Source organism: Plectropomus leopardus, chromosome 10, assembly GCF_008729295.1.
Source record: "Plectropomus leopardus isolate mb chromosome 10, YSFRI_Pleo_2.0, whole genome shotgun sequence".
In the NCBI taxonomy this organism is placed as follows: Eukaryota; Metazoa; Chordata; class Actinopteri; order Perciformes; family Serranidae; genus Plectropomus; species Plectropomus leopardus.
Window position 1 is genome coordinate 26,563,924 of NC_056472.1, and position 21,644 is coordinate 26,585,567.

The 21,644-nt window shown below is 41.0% G+C and overlaps 1 protein-coding gene across 2 annotated transcripts; it reads right to left on the reverse strand.

The window, feature by feature from the left end:
* Positions 1 to 2,866: 2,866 nt before the first annotated feature.
* med14 (mediator complex subunit 14) lies at positions 2,867 to 20,968 on the reverse strand. Of its 2 annotated transcripts, XM_042494791.1 has the most exons (29): positions 20,535 to 20,968; positions 19,433 to 19,459; positions 19,213 to 19,318; positions 18,928 to 19,101; positions 18,678 to 18,807; positions 18,016 to 18,144; positions 17,766 to 17,873; positions 16,759 to 16,891; positions 16,255 to 16,405; positions 16,036 to 16,147; positions 15,122 to 15,247; positions 14,886 to 14,964; positions 14,382 to 14,541; positions 14,035 to 14,226; positions 13,472 to 13,606; positions 13,189 to 13,265; positions 12,896 to 13,056; positions 12,144 to 12,290; positions 11,206 to 11,450; positions 10,608 to 10,877; positions 9,313 to 9,562; positions 8,769 to 8,891; positions 8,371 to 8,547; positions 7,845 to 8,083; positions 7,588 to 7,767; positions 6,413 to 6,520; positions 5,603 to 5,728; positions 5,316 to 5,505; positions 2,867 to 3,632 (listed from the first exon to the last, which is right to left on the reverse strand). In XM_042494791.1, exons 1-29 carry the CDS (start codon positions 20,708 to 20,710, stop codon positions 3,559 to 3,561), a joined length of 4,305 nt encoding a protein of 1,434 aa, XP_042350725.1. In that variant the 5' UTR covers positions 20,711 to 20,968; the 3' UTR covers positions 2,867 to 3,558. The 2 variants fall into 2 exon arrangements, with proteins under 2 accessions (XP_042350725.1, XP_042350726.1); XM_042494792.1 differs by lacking the exon at positions 8,769 to 8,891.
* Between the last annotated feature and the right edge of the window lie 676 nt (positions 20,969 to 21,644).

Sequence of the window (21,644 nt, forward strand, 5' to 3'; positions counted from 1 at the left end):
ACTGATGCTGTGATCCTGCTCGAAGCCAACTTCTACTGCCATTAGTCACGTCTCCACTATTACATGATTGTTATTGCCACATACATAAGTTTTTAAAATTTGCATGTAATATTACATGCTATCATAAATTACATCTATTAACTTTTATGTCTATTACTATTGTTATATGTTAGTGTTACTGTTATTGTTGCTGTGCATCTCTCCCCCTGTCTCTTTCTCCTAATTTTTTCATCTACTTTAATCTAATTGTCCTTCACAACATCTATTGCACACCTGGCCGTCCTGGAATAGGGATCCCTCCTAAGTCACTCTTTCTGAGGTTTCTACCATTTTTTCCCCATTATAGGGTTTTTTGAGGGGAGTTTTTCCTTAGTCGAAGTGAGGGTCTAAGGACAGAGAGATGTTGTATGCTGTAAAGCCCTCTGAGACAAATGGTGATTTGTGATTATGGGCTTTATAAATAAAATTGAAACTGAAATAAGAAGAAAAGTATACATTTTTGTTTTTGTGGTGGACGGTCCTTTTAGATTCTACTTGACAGACTGAAAACTGATGAAAACTAAGGAGGAAGTGGAGACAAATGTCTGAAAAGGTGTAAGTAATGCACTCAGTGTTTGGGTCACTCTACCTGCTGCATCTGCGCCCTGATGAGAAGATCCAGCTGCCCGCACAGACACAACATCTCCAGGCCCACCTGCTCTGGACTCAGCTGGACTGGCATCAGAGGTCTCTTCACTTGTAACTCCACTGACCACAGAAAGACACGAGACCAGCCTAACATCATCACCACCACCTTTGTTAAAAACTCACAGCCTAATAAAACAACATGCATGTGTCATCCATCCTACAGGTCCCCGGAAGCACGGAGGTGTATGAGGATGAAGGGGAGTGGTTGAAATGATTCCTGCAGAGCGCACTCCTCCTCCAACATGCGAAAACCACAAAACATGTCAACATATGGAGATAAAAACCAGTGCAATGCCGGGACTCACCTTTGAACGCTTCATGGTAAACGCACGGCTGACAGAGCGGCTCAGACGTCCTCACTGCCATTTCTGACCTGAACCGGCTGATTGTTATTAATCTCCTAAATGTTTGATAAAAGCCATAAGAAAGCAAATAGTCAGGCTGCAGAGAAAAACAGATAAGAGTCTACTTATTTATCTTATTGCATCTGGTCGGAAGTATCTACTCCAGGGTGCATTCGCGTGTCAAACGTTCATTCAGAGTGAATAAAAGCCGATACAGTGTTTTCTCCGTCGTTTCCCTGCAGGTGTTCACGCGCAGCAGCGAGGTGAAGATTGCATCCTTAATAACACCAACAGGATCCATGTAGCTGTGTGATAAAATAAAAAACAATGTCCACGCCCTTTGCAACAACAGCCGTGCAGTCACAGTCTGTGATTTGCAGTTTTGAACGCCCCCTCACCCCCCCACACACAGACTGAGCCTCTCTCAATGATGTCATGTTTTAGGGATGAGGAGCTCAGCATCACTTGGTGAGGATGCAGAGCAACAAAGACACACCTGACTGAGGAGGAAAATAACTGCTTTGCATTTTGCTTTGCACTTATGCACTGCTGCAGCTCTTGCAAATGCTGCATTTTCCTCAATTTTATGCATTTAATTAGCTTTATTTTAATTAATATTATCTCAATGGGTTTTATTTTCCATGTTATGGTATGCATTCTGTGCATTCAATTTTTAATCCTAATTTTCATCTTGCTTTTACTAGTATTACCAAGAGGGTTTTATGCATGTAAAGATGCATTCTATGTATTCTATTTTGATCTTATCTTATATTTTATTGTGGATTTTATTATGTCTTTTTAATTCTTTAATTCCTTTGTTGTAAATAATGTTGGGCTGCATTTCTTGTATGAAAGGTGATTTACAAATAAAGTTTATTATTATTATTATTATCATCAATATTAAGTAAAGTACATTTACTCAAGTACAACTGAAAGGTACTTGAATTTTACTCAATTATCTTCATTATATGCAATTTTAAATAAACATTTTAATTTTCTTTCTTTTTTCCTTGGGGTTTCTTTCAGTTAACCCTCTACGTTACCATGTTGCCTTAAGGTAACATACCCATTTTGGGCTTTTTAAACAACCACAATACATCTTCAGCTATGTTGCAATATCTAAAAAAGGCCAGGGCCCTAAAGAAACAGACAGTAGAGTTTATATTGTCACGTGACCTTCCAGAGGCCATGTTGAGTCCCTTTTTTTGGGCCTTCCTCACATGGTTAAACTCTCCAAAATAAAAAAAGAGGTCTGAAAACGACCTTTTCTGTCATTTTATGTGTCTTAGACCTGTCTTAGAAATGTTTGGCTTTTTAAAAATGCTATTTTCTTTAAGGCTATAGGTTTTTAATTGTGTTTCTATTGCACTTTGTCTTGATGCATTTGATTTTTTATGCAATTTGAATTGCCATGTTGCCAAAATATGCCATATAAATAAACTGGCCTGGCCTCAAAATTGAGTAGCTGGAAGTTGTAAATGACTACTTCAAACACCACAGTGCTTATCAGAATAGTTTCCTATTAATTCTCTGTTGACTGACTTAAAACTTCATCACTGCAGCTCTATTTATTACTGTTATCTTTCAGATTATGATCAGTTCATAAAACATGATGCACTGGTTTAGAGTAATTACCCAAAATAATATAAAGCGACTAAAATGAACACCTCCTCCACCCACTTTATCATTTAACAGGGTGTCTAGAGGTATAAGACACTTAAATTTAAGCTTTTTAAGACTTTTTTCAAAATATTTTTTGACCAAATTTAAGACAGATATTTTCTAATTCAAACGTTTCAGGCAATCTTGCCAGTGGAAGATCCTCAAAGCACAAACCGACTCTGGGCTTGGTTTATTAAATAGCAAAGTCAGACAGGAAGTCTCAAATCCTTCAATCAGGACTCAGAATGGGTCTTAATAAAATACAACTGGCTTATAAAGTTTGTCACAGTTTTACAGTATCCAAAGTGAAAGTTTGAAATAAAAATGCAGAGGTCTCGACAAAGTAAAGGCAAGAAAACATTTAAATAGTGTGCTAAGGAATATATCTCCTGATACTATAATAATATCAGTCTGGCGGTATAAAAAAAAAAAAAGAAGACAGTTCTCTAGCAAAAATCTAACTCACCTGAATCTTTTCAACACTCAAATATACAACAATATACATATTTTCGTAAACAACCTTAATTTCAATAGATAATCTTGTTTACAAGTGCAGCTGGAGGAAAAAAATAACATTTATATCCTTTTGCATCAAACGCCACCCTTCATCCACGATCTGCCTCAATGGTTTGTGAGCTTGTGAGAATAAAGACTGTGGTCCAAAGCAGAACATATTTAACTCCCTTCAATGACAGCAATTACACATCAGGTCAAACAGTACAGTGGCTGAAGCAGAGAAGACACATGCTGGGTTTTGACATCTTGGGACCACATTTGTTGCTCTTGTTTTCTTCTCAGCTTAGAGACGAACCCGTTCTCGGTCTCAAAGGGACCCCAGTTGAGTTCCAGGACTCTGAACTAGTTTCTACTGACGAGTGCCGGGGGGTAGAGTGAGGTTTGCCATCAGCTCGTGAACAGAAGCAAATATCGTACACTCTCCTGAAAGACAGACAGAAAATACGCAGTGTTAGCAACGATGTTTTTACATCACATATCAGCCACTTTTACACTGCCTCTTCAAAGGCGGGACATTCATGATATTCTGCCTCACTGTGCTGTGTTTAAGCTGCAGTCGCGCAGAGGGGGAACAGAGTTGTGTCGAAACGGAGGCAGTAACACCGCCGAATGAATGTCTGTATGAACTGAACACATGGCAGGATGGCTTCATGGGCGGCACAGGTGTGATGTTTTGATGACGTGTAATGGGCAGCTGTGGCTCAGGGGTAGAGTGGGTCGAGTGGGTCGAGTGGGTCGTCCTCTAATTGGAAAGTCAGCGGTTCGATCCCTGGCTCCTCTGGGCAACATGTCGAAGTATCCTTGCGCAAGATACTGAACCCCAAATTGCTCCCAATGCTGCTTCATTGGAGTGTGAGAGTGTGTGAATGACTACTGAATAGCAGGTGGCACCTTGTACAATAGCCTCGGCCACCAGTGTGTGAATGTGTGAATGTGACAATGAAGTGTGAAAGCGCTTTGAGTGGTCAATGAGACTAGAAAAGCACTATACAAGTACAGTCCATTTACGTGTGCAACCCACAAAAAAAGTTATCAAAATTAAAAAAGTAGCGGTTAGTAATTATCGGCAAACTCAAAGAACATCGGCTAGTGTTGTAGTCAAGACCATACTAACCCAGACCAGGACTCGACTGAGACCAGTGCGCAGAGAGCGACACAAGACCAAAACTTTAAAGGGCTGAGACGGCGCCAAAACAGTTTTCCTCTGATTGATATGCACGAATAAAAGCAAACAGTGAGAAACTGAAACCAATTTAACCGATGAAAGTTTGTAAAATGTTATCTCAGTAAGCGCTGCCTTGCCGGACTCGCACTCTGCCGAGTGTTTTCTTTTGTTTGTGTTTTGCAAATGAATTCTCTGTGGTTAAGGTAGCCATACTTGAATGCAGACAAATTGGCATCTCGGCTCCCAAACAACCACACTGCTTATCTTTGTGTCGTCTTCATGGATCTGCTCCCTCAGGAGTGCAGGGTGGCAGCCGTCATCAGGGACGGAAAAAAAAAACTGTAAATGACTTACGTGATCGGCTGGATTTAAAGGATGTCTCGACCGGTCTCAATTAAAAGTCCTCTATGTTCAAGACTGAGACAAAACCAAGTCAAAATACATTAGATTCGGCGATGAGACCAGGACCCTTTAAATGTGGTCTTGAAACCACGACTGATTTCGAGCACTACGACACTAACATCAGCTGTTATGTCGACAGATTATGACAACATAGAGTTCAGGGAGCTCCTTAGCCTGCGAGCAGAAGACGAGATCATATAACAGAGACAGTAAATGATTGTTATAGCCATGTTATGCTATTATTATAACGCTACTGAAGCATGTCACATGTCACTCTAGAGCTCGACGCTGCTGTGTTACATGTCACATTCGTCACACCTCTTTTGACTCAATGCCACAATACCACCTTAAGTCACGCACTGGATTGGCATGCTGCTGCTGGTATAATAACAAAAGGAGGCATAAAAAAGGACTTTGTGGTGGCCCTAGGGGCCGTCGACAACACCCGTATTTTCGTTTGATGCCAGTTTCAGTTTGGCAAATTTGATACGTTTTCAGTACAGTGAATTATTCAGTGATGATCAGCGTGAGTGTCTCACCCTGTCTGGCGGGATGCAGCTCATTGAACCTCTTGAGGATATTAGAGACCATGAGCGCCGCGGCCCCGGAGGAGCTGTGCTGTCTAGGGATGTCGGCCTGCTGAGTGAGGCCCGTGGCCATGTCGTACACGATGGGCACGATGATGCTCACTGGCTCCTGCGGCACTGGGATGCGCTGAGTCAGCTGCAACTGTGAGACAAAAACAAAAATACACACACAGGGTCAGATTGTTTAAAAGGTTTTTGCTGTTAAAGAGAGCTGACGGTGAGATTCTGTTGAGACTTACAAAGAAGAGCATCTTGGATTTGAGCACCACAGCGATGGTTCCAGGAGGAGCGATGGGAGGAGCGCTGGGTGGGATGGTGAGGCAGAACTGGACGTTCCACTTCAGTTGTGCAGCCTGGTCAGGGAACTGCAGAGAAAAGGCACGTTATATTACTGTTCCCATTCACTGATGTATTAGCGGCAGGCTGCCACAATTTGATTTTTTTGTCTTTTTCGTGAACATACAAAAACAAAATACACAATCAAATAAACATGAGGACCTTTAAATCACGTAGAAAGGGGAAAAAATGAATAAGTATATAAATAAAGAAAGAAAATAATAAAAAAAAAAGATAAATAATTACATGAACAAAGAAAAAATGGGGCAGGAGTACTTAAATGAATAAAAACAATAAAATAAAATAGTGATGGAAAATATGTCGAGAAGCATACATGACGTTCAACATCAAATACAGCAAAATCCCAGCAACTTTTTTTTTATAAAGTCAAGTGAAAATTTAAATGAAAAAATAAAATTAGCTTCCTGAGGTTTTCCAAAGTAAAAGTTCCTCCCATGATGACACTTTCTTTGCACTTTTTAATCAATTAATTTTATAATAAATAAAATAAAATACTGATACAGAGCTACAAAATGCAAAATATCGGTCCTAATATTGAGCCAGTCCGATAATATGTCGACCTCTGCTTTAAAGTGCATGATTAACTGTGCAGACACAGTCACAAGAGTCACAGAGAATTATCCAGTATCACTGGGCTTCATGATCATTGCATCAAAACGTTAATTCCTCTTAAAAAAGAAACAGCAACTCACCAGTTCGAGCTTCATGATGCGCACACAGTCCCTCAGGATGTTAGTGGGCGCCCCCAGCAGCTTTGTGAAGGCATTCAGAGTGTTGTATTTGAAGGGAGGACCAGCAACCTAAAAGAGGACGACAAAAGATGCACCAATGAGAAAATAACAACATGAGTGCATGCAATACTGATGCACTGTCCTTTCTTAATCATCCATTTATTTTATTGTATTTATTCATTCAGTGTATGCAGGTATGACTTTTGTTGTTATTATCTGCTTACTGTTTATATGATGGTATTCAGCTCTTTTGCACTTTGTATGAAATCCCTGCCCTTTGACTGTCGACTTTGTTGCAGGGGCGTATGCAGGGGGTGGCCTAGGATGGCACAGGCCACCCCTGAAATCTGATTGGCCACCCCATTATGACTGGCTATCAGTCGAGCCAACTTAAACTTTTTAAAGAGTAAACTCAATTATGTCTATAGGTTCAATTCAGCCTTAAACCTGACAGGCAGTATTGTGTCAGAGTAGTGTCTGGCTTGTCTTATTTTACATTCAAATAAATTGATCAAACTATTGAAAAGTTTGTTCACACAGGCTTATTAATTTTGATTTTTTGGTACTTTATTTTGGCACTTTCTACTTGCTGTTGTACTATTTACTTGAGAAGGAGCAATTTCTGTAATAAAGTAAGGAAGTGTTATTTTACTTTAGTGTGATGTCATTCTGATTGGTAGGTCTATTTATCATTTAAACTCAACCATAAACAGGAATGTAAGACACTACAATGTTAGCAATTAAAGTAGGTTTGGGTAGAGGACACATAAATTGTAAATTAAAGCTATGCTGACGCGTGTGCCCACAGCAGCACCCATATTTAATGCCACTCCTGCATATGTCAGTAGCACAATTGGACCACCCCGAAAAAAAAAGTCTGGACACGCCACTGCCTTGTTGGTCTTTAGTGGCTCTGTTGTTGTTGTTGTTGTTGTTGTTAATAAAGTTGATAAAGTGAATCCCATCTTATCCTATGTGTTTCTCCGAGTGTCCTTTATGGTTATCTCTGTTAAATTAAGTCTTAACTTTTGAACGTTTTCAATATAGTACCATATTTTAGATTACGATCCGACTATGCATGAACATAGACTTGAAATTTCTGAATTAGGCTTCAAGTGGGTGCTGCTTTTTCTTACCCGTGTCTCAAAGAACTTCTCCAGCACCTGGAGCTCCTCCTGCGACCAGGGACCTGTGTTCTCTGGAGTGACTTTGAGCTGAAGTGTCTGGTAGTTCTTTGGGTTTAGAGCCACGCGGCACTTGAGTACGTCCGTCTTGAACATGATCACGCCTGGCTCATTAGAGTTCACAATCGATAACTGGAGGAGAGTTGACAGAGTAAATGAAGTTAGGGGAGGGCAGAACACCAAATCAGGATGATTTGTGCAACACTTACATTGGCCTCCTGCTGGATGATCCTCTGCAGGTGCCGCCTCATGATAACTGAACCCAGAAAACGCTCCAGTGGCGAGCAGAGGTAGCTTCCTGCCAGGCCTGGCACCAGGCAGGGAGTGGGTGAGGGGAGCAGAAGCACATGCAAGGCATTGTGGGTGAGGATGGTGGGAATGGAGGCAGCCCAGGGGCGCTGAGGTAGCTTGCGGGGTGGAGGCATACTGGTAGGCATGACTTGTGAGCCTAAACCAAAGACAGAGAGGAGAGAGAGGTTGTAGAGAAACACTCAAATACTTTCAGCTGGACTGATATATTGGCCGATATTACTGAAGTATTTCACTGCTGGAGAGATGATTCGCTAATAAGAGGCAGCCCCGCTGACGGTGCAGTTGTCCATGGACTAGCCACAGAAACACCAGTTTGTCACTGTCATTATTTATCTTCATGTTTGGTGTTGTGGGAACACTTTGAAGTTGTAAATTCCAAAGTGTGACTTTGAATGGAAAGCTGCATAAGAAAGCATTACTCACTGGTCCCGGCACGTGGAGAATGAGGATCAGGGATAGGTGAGTGCAGCGATGGGTTACCAGGGGACATGCCGTGAATCCTTGCCCCAGGAGAAGGCCCTGAGACCTGGGGTGAGCCTGGCCACTGGCCCCTATGGCTGGGAGACACCATGGCATACGGAGAGCTGGGGTCCAGTGCACCTGGAGTCGAGGAGAGAAAGCCATCAGCAACAAAACAACTTACCGTACAACAATAAACACAGATTAATACACCACTGTGTGCCCACTAACTACAGGCTGTTTGTCATAGTTTGCTAATATCTGCAGCCTAGAAGTGTAAAGTTGAGATGTTCGATTCAGCCCGTGTCCAGCAGACCAGAATTACCACCAAGGCCAGAAGTTACGGCCACCCTGCTGCTTACCGTGGGGACTGGCAAAGCTGGTCTGTCCCATGGCTATGCCCAGAGAAGACGGAGACGGAGTGGGCCCGAAAGGAGAAGGTGCCCTCAGAGCTCCACTAGGGGAGCCAGAGGCATGGATGTTCCCTGCACACACACACACATACACACCAAAGGACTCGTCAGACTCTGAGGTTGACAAGTTCTCCTCACACACACTCATGCACACACATGCTAAAGCAGGGCGGAAGGGCTTTAGTCTCTGGCTGGTGGGCTGAGATGGAGAGGAATGGAAAGGCGCAGGACTAAATGCATGCTTTGTTCCCTCTCGGCTGTGAGGTGTGTGTGTGTGTGTGTGTGTATGTTGCATGAGAAACACAACTGATCTCATGGTTTCACAAAATCAAAAAGGGCACACGTGGTTGCTCTTCGTCGTTCTCCGTCACATTCACACAATTTGCTCTTGCAACAAAACGAAAAGTCAGCAGGGACGTTGATGGCAGCAGTGTGATCATTAACAACACCAGACGTCATTCACTCACACATACTTGAACGAGCTATTTTTTACCTGGCGACTGGGTCGGCATCATGGACGGTGAGGGAGTCACGTTAGCGTGGTAATTTGGCGGCGGTGATGTGAGAGGAGGGTAGACACCTCCCGCGCCCCCTCTCATTGGCTGCGGCGGCTGTTGAGCTTGCAACTGGTTCATCAGGCTGTCCATCACATCGACACCCACTGGCGAGGGCGGATTGTCGTCTTCATTGACAGAGCGCCTGCGAGCATCCTGATTACTGTCTACAAACATATTCAGGAATGTCTACACAGGGGGAGAGAGGAACGGGATCATACAACTGTGATTCTGCAGAAATCCAGACGGTAGCACCGTTGCTCCCTACTGAAACTTTTAGCAGCACCAGCACAAAATTTGGGAATTCCACTTAAATCAACATGCAGTGCAACCCATTCGTATTTTTCCATTTTAACTGTAATAATAATTTTGGTAATAAACGGAAAATATATAAAAACAAATATATAAAAATTAAAATAAAACAGCATCATTAATTGTGAAGTAAAAAATACAATTCTTGGCTACTTAGCTCTGAAGCTGGCGGGGAACATTTCTAACTTCCCAGTGTTTACACCTCAAGCATTTAGAAATAAGGGGCACAAATGAGGGACATTTCCAAATTGATACACTAAAAATGCTTGATTTTCAGTATATATATTGTCAGAGTTGTCCTTAAATAAAATTGAACAGGAACAAAGTAATTTCCCTCCCAATTTAGTCAGATCTTTTAATTCATAAGGGAGACGGGCAACATGTTTTAGACTTCCTGTGAATATTATCCAATTAATCTTGTTTCCATTCCTGCATTTACCCTGTGTTAACACCTTTATTTTCTTTACTAGTTGCATTTCATCTCAGTATTTATTTATTTACTGTTGCTGACACTGTATCATGCATGTCTTTGCTGCTGTGACACTATGAATATCCCCCCGGGGGAGACCATGAGCTGACAGTCATGTGTCCTGGGCTGTTTCAATGCATTGAAGGTGAGAATACAGGCGGCTTTAGCAGTGGCTGTTTGACCATGATGATGCAAGTGATTGCTAACTTAATGCAGACACACCAGATGCCACCTCCAAACCTTTCCTAAGAAAGTAAGTAAGTGAATTGTTGGTTTCTGGGTAAACTGACCATAATACTCAAACTCACAAATGCAAGCCTATTAGAACTAAAAGTGACCGTTTTTTTTGTCTGAAAGTTTAAACAGAAAACTAAACTAAAGAAACTTATTTCGCTTCCCAGATTAACTCCATTAGTTCATTACTCGATCATGCCACTAATAAGTCTGGTGTACCTTGAGTCCAGGAGCAGGGTAGAAGCCCTCTACAATCTTCGTGTTGTCAAAAAGACTGTAGGCTCCATCTCTGATGGCAACCACACCACGGCTGCGGCAGTAGATGTCAATGCAGTACATGTTTCTGAAGGCCAGGCGGATGTGTGTGGGTGACTGGGGTAAGATGGAGAAGCACTGGTAGGCAGTGTTGGTGCGCTGGGTCAGGCCCAGCATGGGCACTGTTGGTAGCTTGTTGATTGCATTCAGAGGTGCCTGCGTGTCAGAGAGCACCTGAAGAAGATGACAAACAGAAACGTTACACAGAATACCTAAATTAATGTACATAACGGTATCTGAATGGAGAAACAAAGAACATGACTGAGAAGACAAATTCATGTTTGCAAGTACTTTTTAGAGCCAAGTAAAAAGCATAAACTTCACAAAATACAAGGAAATTTATGGAAAACTGTAATATAACTTTGTCAATATACTGATTAGATGCACCATTTATCAGGTAGTTGAATAGATTTAAAACAAACTTTTAAAAAAATCACTTAAAATTATCACTTTAATCTAACAAGTGCACATGTCCATGTTACAGCTGCATTTTCCAAAGTACCTGCAGCAGCTGCATCACATTGGGACTCTTGTTGAACATCTCTTGTAGCTGATGGAGGATGATATTGTGGCAGTTGGAGCAGCCAGAGTTGGGGCCCACAGTGCCCAGGGCGAGGTGGAAACGCTGGCTGTTGGAGTTCCACTGGATGGTGACAGAGCTGCCCTTGGTGGTGCCGTAACACAACACCAGCTTACGGTAGTTGTACAGCCGCACCTCCGAAAACAGGCTCAGGTAAGACGGCATCTCTGGAGGGAAGCAGACACGATGTGCAGCTGAGTTAGATATGTGTGATTCTTTTGCCAAGTACTGATTCAACACTATTGATTACAAACTCTAGTTTTAGCCATAAGGACTGCATGATAGGAGGAAAATATGCAATGCAATGGAGTTCTTGAATATTTCAATAAATATACAGACATTAAAGAACAGTTTTTGTCTTTCTGCTGCTTGCAGTATACTGCTAGAATCAACAAAATGTTTAAATTTAAAAAAGAAAAATGAAAGGATGTCCAAATTCTGTTATCAAACAAACTGAACAATGAACACAAAAGGCACTAATAAAGAAAAACTGATAGTTACACTTTTAAGGGCAGTTTTCTACTGATACGCTCTTGCAACTAACTCAAATAATTCCTGAGCACTAAAATCATCATAAATTCATAATGTGTTTATTGTGCAAGTTTACATTTGTTCAAATTGGCTACAGTAAATCAGGTTACTCTGGGCTTTAAATTTGAAACCAGGCCAACAAAACAAGGAAAAAATACTTGTTTTACACAGTACATAAAATACATGTATTGCCTTCACTGCAAGCCAATATACCTGTAACCAAATGACCAGTAACACACTGAATAATTTAAGATAGACTGACTTTCATCAGTCATTCATTCATTTACACGAGAGTGCAAACTTTGCCGAACAGAGGATCGTGCACGTACCTGGCAGTGCTCGAGAGAAGTTGAGGACACACTGGTAGAGCTGACTGATGGCGTTCCAGTCATTAAGGAACATCTCTACCACCTTCCGCCCGCCCACTGGCTCCGACAGAGGGTTCTCGTAGGTCAGATACACGTGCCGCGTGGAGGCTGATACAGAGGGGACAGATGTTTAGATGCTGGGCCGTGGAGCAGATGCAACATTTAGGACAAATTTTACAGTTTTTTTGGTCAAGTTGAAAGAGACGATCTGCTAAAACTTTCCAGAGAAGAACACATAAAAGCTTGTTAATTTATAATTCAACTGGATGTGATTAGTGTATAAGTGTTGTTGGTTCCTCTGCATAACAGTAACATCAGAGGTATTTTGTAAGGTATTTGAGTAACAGATTTACCAATTATTTTTATTTATTTTACAATGCATGTCAGAAAAAAAATATTCACAATATCCTTCTTTCCGTTTCTAAGCATTTTTAAGACTTTTGAAAGATTGATTTAAGAAATTAAGGCCATATTTTTAGATTAATAACTGACATGCCCTACTAAATATTTATCATATAGTGTGAGTATGTGTTGGTTGCACTAATTTATTTCATGGTTTTACTTTGTTCTCTGTTTTTTATGTGTAATATGATTCATCTCTGTCATGTTTTTGCTTCCTGTTTTCGACAGGATATATTTTAAAACACTTTTAATCTCACTGAAAATTTTCTGGACTTTTAGTGATGAACTTGGACACTGTATGTGGTGTGTACCTTGCTCCTTGCTGTGTGTGCTGTTGAGAGGACAGTTGGCCAGCATCAGTTCAGCCACCCAGGTTCGATTGTTTCTGCCCTGCAGTCGGAAGGTGCAGTCCAGTAGGGAGCGCTCTAAAGCTCTCCTGGTCTCCTCTCCTACACCTTTACATGGAGGAATCCTGCAGGAGGCAACAATTACATTGTGTCGTCACGATGGTGTCCGCAAAGTTTACCATACTTTGACGAAAAATAGCATTTTGCTGTCATCATGTTTGCATAAATGCAAGTGTGCTTGTGACTGTGTGTATTACTTGAGTAGGCGTATTGCATGGCTGCTGCCGTCTCCCTCCACCTGGACACCCTGGTTTGGGATCTCCATGATGGACAGCTACTCAAAGACAGAAAGACAGACATGCAGCTTTGGTCAGAAAATACAAGACTGGAATTGGCATGCTTGATGTTTTTAAGACACATCTATAGACCCTTCTACGCTGCAAATAAAGGACTTTGTTGCAGCCCTATAGCAAGAGCTCTGTGCAAAAAAGGCTTCTGTCTAACAGGAATGATTCAAACTTCCTGAGCACAGTGACTTACTTCAGTTCTGAGGCCGATGAAAGGCATGTTGGTGTCGCACATCGCTACTAGGTGAGCCAGCTCTTTGTTGAAGGCACACATTTCTCCAGACCGCTTGGGCTTCTTTGGCTCTGGGTCTCCCTGGTCCCCAGATACCTACAGAGACAAAAAATGCACATTGAAGAACATTCATTTAGATGAATGTATCCAGCAAGGCATACAGGCTCTTAGCAAAGGCTTGTCTCACACTCATAAAAGGCCCACATGCTCACAAGAGGCTGGCCAGTAGAAACAAAAGTTGAATTATACTTGTTTATATTGTAGCGCTGCTTATGTGGCCCCCTGAGGCAGAGCATTTCATAACTGTATTATGACTGGAACATTATTGTATAATATATCTTTGTCAGCTGCACCTTGCAAACAGTTTTTGAGGGTTAAGGACAGAGCATTTATTGTTTACTTTTCCAATCCACATTTTCTGAGCCAGTCCAAACTGCCTATATTTAACCTTGAAAAAATCTATGTATTTGTGCATGATGAAAAAAATCGGTATTTCATAATACACGAATGAATGCACCGGCTACCTTTCTCTTGGTCCCAGGTCGAGGCCCTCTCCCTGTTGTGTCCTGGACTAGGTGTTCTAGGTTGGGTTTGAAATGCTGCAGGAGCTGTGCACACATGGGTCCGTCCTCTCCTTCCAACTGAGACACAGACAGGAAAGAGTACTTGTACTGCAATGCCGTGGGACTGCTAGGCACTTCAAGCATTTCCACCACCTACAAAAAAAAAAAAGAGATGACGGGTAGGAAAGTGAGGAATTGGAAAGATCCACAGTGGAAAATTAGAATGAGGACGTACAAATGAAAGAAGATCATAGCTTTTTAACGTGGAATTTTGGTTTGACTTTTAAATATGCTGGTTGAGAACTCACAATGTAGTACTGCGGAAGACGTGTGAGCTTAATGAAGAGTTTCTGTTTGGACAAGTTGCCGACGGGGTGTGAAGCCGAGTTGGACAGGTGAAGGACATCAGTGCACACAGTGGGAAGGTGTTTCACAGACTGTCGACAGCGCTGCTCCCCCAACCAGAACCTTGCCAGAGAGAGAGAGAGAGAGAAATCAAAGTTGCAAAAAGTCCCGGATTCACTGCTCATGCTGTTGCTCACAGCATTCACACTGTTCCCTAGTGCAAGACTCTAGCAATCCAGAGCCGTGGTAATCCCTTTCAACACCCATCTCGCCACCTGCTTAGCCAAGTGTTGCTACTGACAGCTATTAGTCAATTTTGACAAGCCTCAAGCAGGCGTCAGACTCTGGCGTCTACTGTTGACTCTGAACTGCTTCTGCTATCTTTCCCCTGTGCCAGAGAATACGTCATACCATCAGCTGTGAATGTGCATGTCATGTTCATCTCTTTTTTAAAATTGTGGACTCACTTCAGCTGCTGAAGCCAAGATATGATGCGCTTCATATCGTCGTTAATGGTCTTTTCAATGTCGTCCAGCATGGATTGATCTAAAGAGAGACGACACACCAGGGTTTTATGTTTACAGAGCTGAGCATACAAACAATAAAAGAAGAATCACAGACATCACATCAACACCAAAACCAAGAGCCAAGATAATAAACAAACGTAAAAAGTGGTCATGAGTTAATGTTTGTGATTACTTACCTAATCCGTACAGCATGGGTTGGAACATGCCAGAGTGCAGGTCTACAAAAATGTGCAAGCACTCTGAACGACCGCATGGCTCAAGAATTGGAATAACAAGTGTGGGTAATGCAGTCTCGATGAACGCTGAAACAAACAAACAGACGCTTAAGTATCTCTTTTGCAGATGACTCAAAACCATGGTTACAGTACATTAATCAACAGAAGGTAAATGGAGGATGAATGAGAGAGCTAATGGGAATTTTGAACATGTAATTCATCATAATTAAGACAAAGAAAACACTTCCATTAGATTTTTTTCAGGTTAAAATTATGCTTTCTCAGTGCCTCTTTCTTAAACTGCTCTGAGTGATAAGTACATGGCTGCAGCTGCTGTAGGAGATAAGACTTGTTTGTGCTTTTGCTCAATATATATCCCGTGTTTAAAACATGAGTAGGCCATTTATTTTTGGCATCATTGGAAAAAAAACATTTCCAACTAGGAGCATATTTTCATTCATGTGGAATAAAAGAACACTAGACTTCTGCCACTCCTCTTGGATATTTTAAGGCTTTAGAAAATGCTGCCCGTGACAGGAGACTTTGGACTATCACGGTTCAATTCAGTATAAGACCGTTCCTATTGGCTGTTCAAATGCACAGGTGTGTGCGCAAGTCTCTTCAGATGACAAAAGCTTGATTCAATGGTGGAAAACCTTGCAGAGAAAGTCGCTATTTCAGTATTGGTAATGACTATCTGCACTGCAATGCAACCTCAAAAAAAAGTCGAAAAAGACAATCTAAAAGAGAGTCTGACAATAACAGCAATGGACATGTCAATACTGGCAAAGTGTTTCAGAGATGGAGAGAAAATATTTCTGATACTTTAGCCTGCATAACTGCGTCAACAAAAAGAACGTAGAACAAATACATACAGTTGTCACTGGGATTGCTGGTCTTAAGAATGGCCTTGAGTTCCTGTAGTTTCTGATGGGACCGAGCGTGCACGCTGTCGATCAACAGTTTCTCCACTGACAGATGGTCAATCTGAAGAATGGGTGAGAGAAACCAGACATTATTAAATCAGATTTTTATAGTGAGCAAAACTGCCCCACACTTCATTACACCAAAAACATCGTGTATATCCACCTCACCTTCATAGCTCTCTCCATTAACTTGGAGTCGCAGGCAGGGAGAGGAGGCTCGTGAGATATCTGTAATGGCTTAGATCCATCCGATTCGTCAATCTTGATGGTGACTTTATGTACTGAGGCTGTACCTGTCTTCCGACCCAAAACCTGTTGGCTGGAGAAACAAAGAAAAAAGATGGCAAAGAGTAAAAATCAAAACCCCAGATGGAAACTGTGTCATGTTACAGTTACTCTTACATATACACATTTTTAAGAAAAATATAAATAGATAATAAGAAGTATGTACAAATATGTGCATTATGCTACTATTTTTTTATTCACAATTTTGGGCTTTCATTTGATTTTAATTCAATACAGTGTTCTTGTCCATACATATATATATATACATATACACATATAGATATATATATATATATATAAATATATATACATATATATATATATATATATATATATATATATATATATATATATATATATGTATGAGGGAAATTAATCAAGTCTTACTTCCAGACAGAGAGTGTGAGGTATTTTGCAGGCACATATCTCTCCTCCTGCACCAAGTCACCCCATCGCTCTCTAATGAGCATCAGAGTCTGCGAGTGGAGCACTTCTAACTGCAGTGACAGACAGAAGGAGTCTGGAAACAATGCAGTTAAAGAAAAAACAAGTGTGGGAAAACACCACAACCAGGTGAGTAGAGATATAAAAAAAGTACTATACACATCTCTCCGTTAACATTCGAAACACACTCACACACATATCCTCAGGACACATACACTTTGTTGGTGAAAAGGGGTGTTTGTGCCCGACACAGACTGCTCTTTGACACAGTGAACTGCACTGCTGGCGTCGGTGGGGGAGAGGCAGAGCAGAGATGTACTGATTAGCATTGTGATTAGCAGTCGTGCTCATCTCGCATGCTTGATTAGGGTCTTTGATATTAGCATGAATGCTAACAAGCTGTTGTTTTTGTCTACATTTTACAACAATCTGGAGAGTGATAGGCGTCTGGCGGCCCGATAAGAGCAAATACTCTCATTTTTGTACTGTATGGGTTACAGCAGCATTATAAATGGCTAAATTATCACTGCCTGACGAAACAAATGTTAAGTACTTGTGTCTTATGTTGACATTTAATTTGCAGAAAAAGTAGGCTGGCACAAAAGGGTGGACACAGGAAAAACAAATCTGTTTCTTAGTACTGTATTAATTACACCTCACATGACCTGATTGGGCGACAGGTTGTAGTGAAAGCAGTGCTGCCTTTTCCCCGTCAGTAATAAAAGGTGGTTGTGTCGCTAAAGGATGAAAAAAGAGGGGGATTAAGAAGGATGCAATTCTGCAGCTGTGTTTCTCATTGGAATGCTGCAAGCGTCCGCTTGACCAGTCAATAGTCTATATGCTCCGACACACACTCCCGCCCTACTGCAGTAGTTCACATCAGACTGGGACTTTGGCCAAGTGGTTTTGTGCAGGCCGTACACAAAATGCAAAAATGAGGAAAAGGATACGCAAGCAGTTGTACATGTCCTGTAGGGGCTTTTCATCTGCACACAGACGTGCCTGGACCAGCTCGTGGATGAAGTTTACCTGTAAACTGTGGACCAAGGCTCGGCCATCTGTCAATGTAAAGGGGAAGGGGGGGAGGAGCGTGGGAATGAAGTGACAGACAGACAAACCAGTTGACAGTTAAGTTTATTGTCAATCAGCTAGTCTTAACTACTGTGGTGTTCAATAGGGGTGAATGAGTGCATGACTGACCTCCAGTTTCTTTGTCCTCCACCAGAATCTCCAACTTCAGCAGCCTCCAGGGAATATCAGGGTCATCTCCCATCACTGTCAAAGTGGCCTCAAACTCTCCTTCCACACGAAACTTTACACGTCCATTAGCTACACAAAAAAACACACAAGCAAACACAAAAACATGACATTTTCATTACCAATAGGGTTTAAAACAACCTGATAGTACAATTATGAGAGTTTAAATTTAACATAATTGACCAAAATATATTATCGGATATTTAGACTGACACTTGATTTATTGAGTGATTATAATAAAAATTTAAAGGAGTGAACTACACATGTTGCTTTATCAGATTTGCTCTGTACTTAATTGCCAACAGGTGTGCCTTTTAAATAATCATGCACTGATCAGCAAAGAATCAAACAGGTGCATGACAAAACATCGACAATAAAGGCAATTGCAAGTGCAATTCTACTATACAAAATTAGTTTCAATATAAATACTATATTTCATAAGATAATGAGGTACAATTAATGTAAGAGGACAACAGAGGATGATCTAGACTGTATACCTTCCCATAAAGATACCATTAATATAACATACAAAATACATTAATATTCTCATAATATATCAAAAACTAACACAAATGTACCATAGTGGGTTTACACAAGCTGCTTACCAACTGTGAGGTTTGCTAGCTGGGGTGGTAAGTCTGTGGTGACAAGGCGGTGTCGCAGAATCTGATTGAGCTGGCTCAGGGTGGTCTGCTTCTCAGCCTTAGTGATGGGATCTGGAGGAATGATCTTATCCTACAAACACAGAGACAGAAACATTTGTGATGACACACCAAACCACAAGTTTGATCACACACCATCCTTACAATTAGACTAGCAGTCTTAGCCCACAGAGAAGGGATTTAATAGACTTACTCGTATACACGTCGGCAAGCGTGGGTATGACCCTGTGGTGAGAACATCGATGGCAAAGGGGATGGCGAAGCTGGGTAACCGAGCGTGTACCAGGGCATCTCTGGCCAGAGATGCCAGCCTATCAGCTGTATCCACAAACAGGATGGTCTGCTGATCCAAGAAGCTGGAAATCATCTGGACACCATGGAAAGAGATAAGCTTATTTGTGTTCTGATGGACACGGGGTGATTTGCAATGTTTTATCAAAAAACAGCAAAGCAGGGAGTCAAATTACGAGCAACTTACCGCACACTTCTCAACTTTCCCTGCATTGCTTGCCCACTTCACCAGGGCTAGCAGACGCACAAATAGCTGCCTAGTACGACTGGCAAACTGGACAATCTCAATTTTCCTGTAAAAGAAATAAAAAACAGGGAAATACTGAAACAAAATGTATAAACAACAACCTAGCAGAATAAGTGGCTTAATGAGTTCTTGAATAAAAGTAAAAGAAATATAACATTACCTCTCCATGTCCGTTTTTCTGGGAAGTCTGGAAAAAGGAAAACATTCGGACATTTACTTAGAATATCAAAGAGAGATCATGAAGATATTATGTACTCAATTCATCTTAAACCCAGCACTGTTTATAGTGGATATCACTGATATGATACAATATGACAGATAAATTTGATGATTATGCATGCTGGTGAAAAACAAATAAATACAAAAAAAAAACAAAAAACAAACAGCCTTATAAATTGCAACACCCAGCATAAATTAGTGGAGAGAAAAAACATGTTTGGAAAAAAAACACAGCAAGGTTACTGCTGAAATGGTCCCTGATAATACAAGGGATGCAGTAACTCTAGTCACTTTTGAGAATGTGGGTAAATGGATAAATGTTTAGTTAATTAGAATATAGGTTTAAATTAATAGGGAAGCAAATAATTAAAATTCAATGACTTATGTAGGCCAAGTCATCAGTGTTTCACCATTTCTTTTGCTTTGTGTTTTCATTGTCTGTAAAAATTTAGTTTTTGTCCATCTGCTTGTTTGTATTATCATTTCTCCATTTTCCTTTACATGTTCGAAATAGATAAATAAATGAATGAATAAAATGAAATATCGAGAGCTAAGTATCGTGATGATATCGTATCGTGGGGCTTTTGGCAATAACAGCCTTTTTAGCAGTTCTTTTACTTTCAATACTCACAGACTTTTACACAACTTAAAGTCTAGGAGGTTTTAACGTCTACCAAAGTCATTTCCCGGTAAGTTATCTGTATTTTTACTAAAGTGTGACTTTAAGGTACTTCATCTACCATAAATCTTGAATATCGATCCATTGATAATAACTTTAAGGTCCTTTAGACAGATGATGAGGATGTGTTGTTTACCCGGTACGCCCACTCACATATCATAGCAATATTTGTTAACAGTTACCCACTTTTTTTATATCTTAAATTATGATAATCATCTCCAAACTTCTCGATTTGTCCCAACTTTATGGTCTCGTTATGTTTTAATATAGTATCCGTAAGAGGAGCATCTTCTGAGTTTAGCTGATAAACGTTAGCCCGCCGGTTGGTTAGCTTTGAGGCCTAGCATGCTAAAACGTTACTTACAGCTCTGCCAGCAGGGTAATCTCATGGTAGGTCCTCTGGAGAAGAAACTCAATCAGCAGGCTCAGTCGGACCCCCTGTGTGGCCGGTGCCCCGGGTGGTGGTGGCTGTGGACCCGAAACAACCGGACCTCCGAGTGGGACAAGCTGCCCATCTGACCCAATCTGCACCGGAGCCATTTTACAATGACGATACAGGCTGGTTAGCTACGGCGATGCACACCCTGCTCCTACAGCGGAAAACTATCGGGTTGTAGTGGCTAACTCCGCGTTAAAATATTTTCTTCGCAGTCTCACAACATTTCTTTTACGAGACGAGTTTCTCGGCATGGACTCGGTTTCCTTTAACGGGAGAAAACTCAGCAAATGCACCAAATTTGGTAACTCATTACGGTGAAGGCTCAGCGCCGCTCAGCCGCCATCTTTGCTGTCGGGATCGCTAACTGTAGGTACGGTGGGAAAGAAAACCCAGACGGGAGCTCTGAGGAGCGAGACTCATGACTATCTCATCATTATTGTGTTTTCGAGGGGTTACTGGTTCCCAGACTGGCAACTGGGAGCAAGCAATTTGTTAAATGTCAAGTTCAAATTAGTGCATTTGTCTATAATGCTCTTGTGTTTGGAGGTTTAACCTGATAGCTTTTATCAGTTTTATTCATTAACGTGTTCTTCAGTGTTGCCCTGGTAACAGATGGCCAGTGGTGGAAGAAGGTTACTCGGATATCAAAGTGTAGAAATATCCAATTACAGGTAAAACTTCAAAAGTTATATAGGAATATACCTAAAATTCCAAAAGTGAAAGTAGTAACTATCAGTGTTGGGTAGGAACTAAATACATTTACTCAAGTACTGTGCTTAAGTACAGGTTTTATTCATTAACATGTTCTTTAATTAGTTGCCCTGGTAACAGATGGCCAACTGAAGAAGGTTACTTGCAGTATTAAAGTGTAGAAATATCCAATTACAGGTAAAAGTTCAAAAGTAATATCAAAATATGACCAAAAAATTCAGGCTTCAATTATGCAACTTTCTATCTTATCCAAACTTGAATACCTGATATTCCTAAAAATGTGTTTAATGGTTTAAAAATAATATTAAAGATTTGGTAATAATA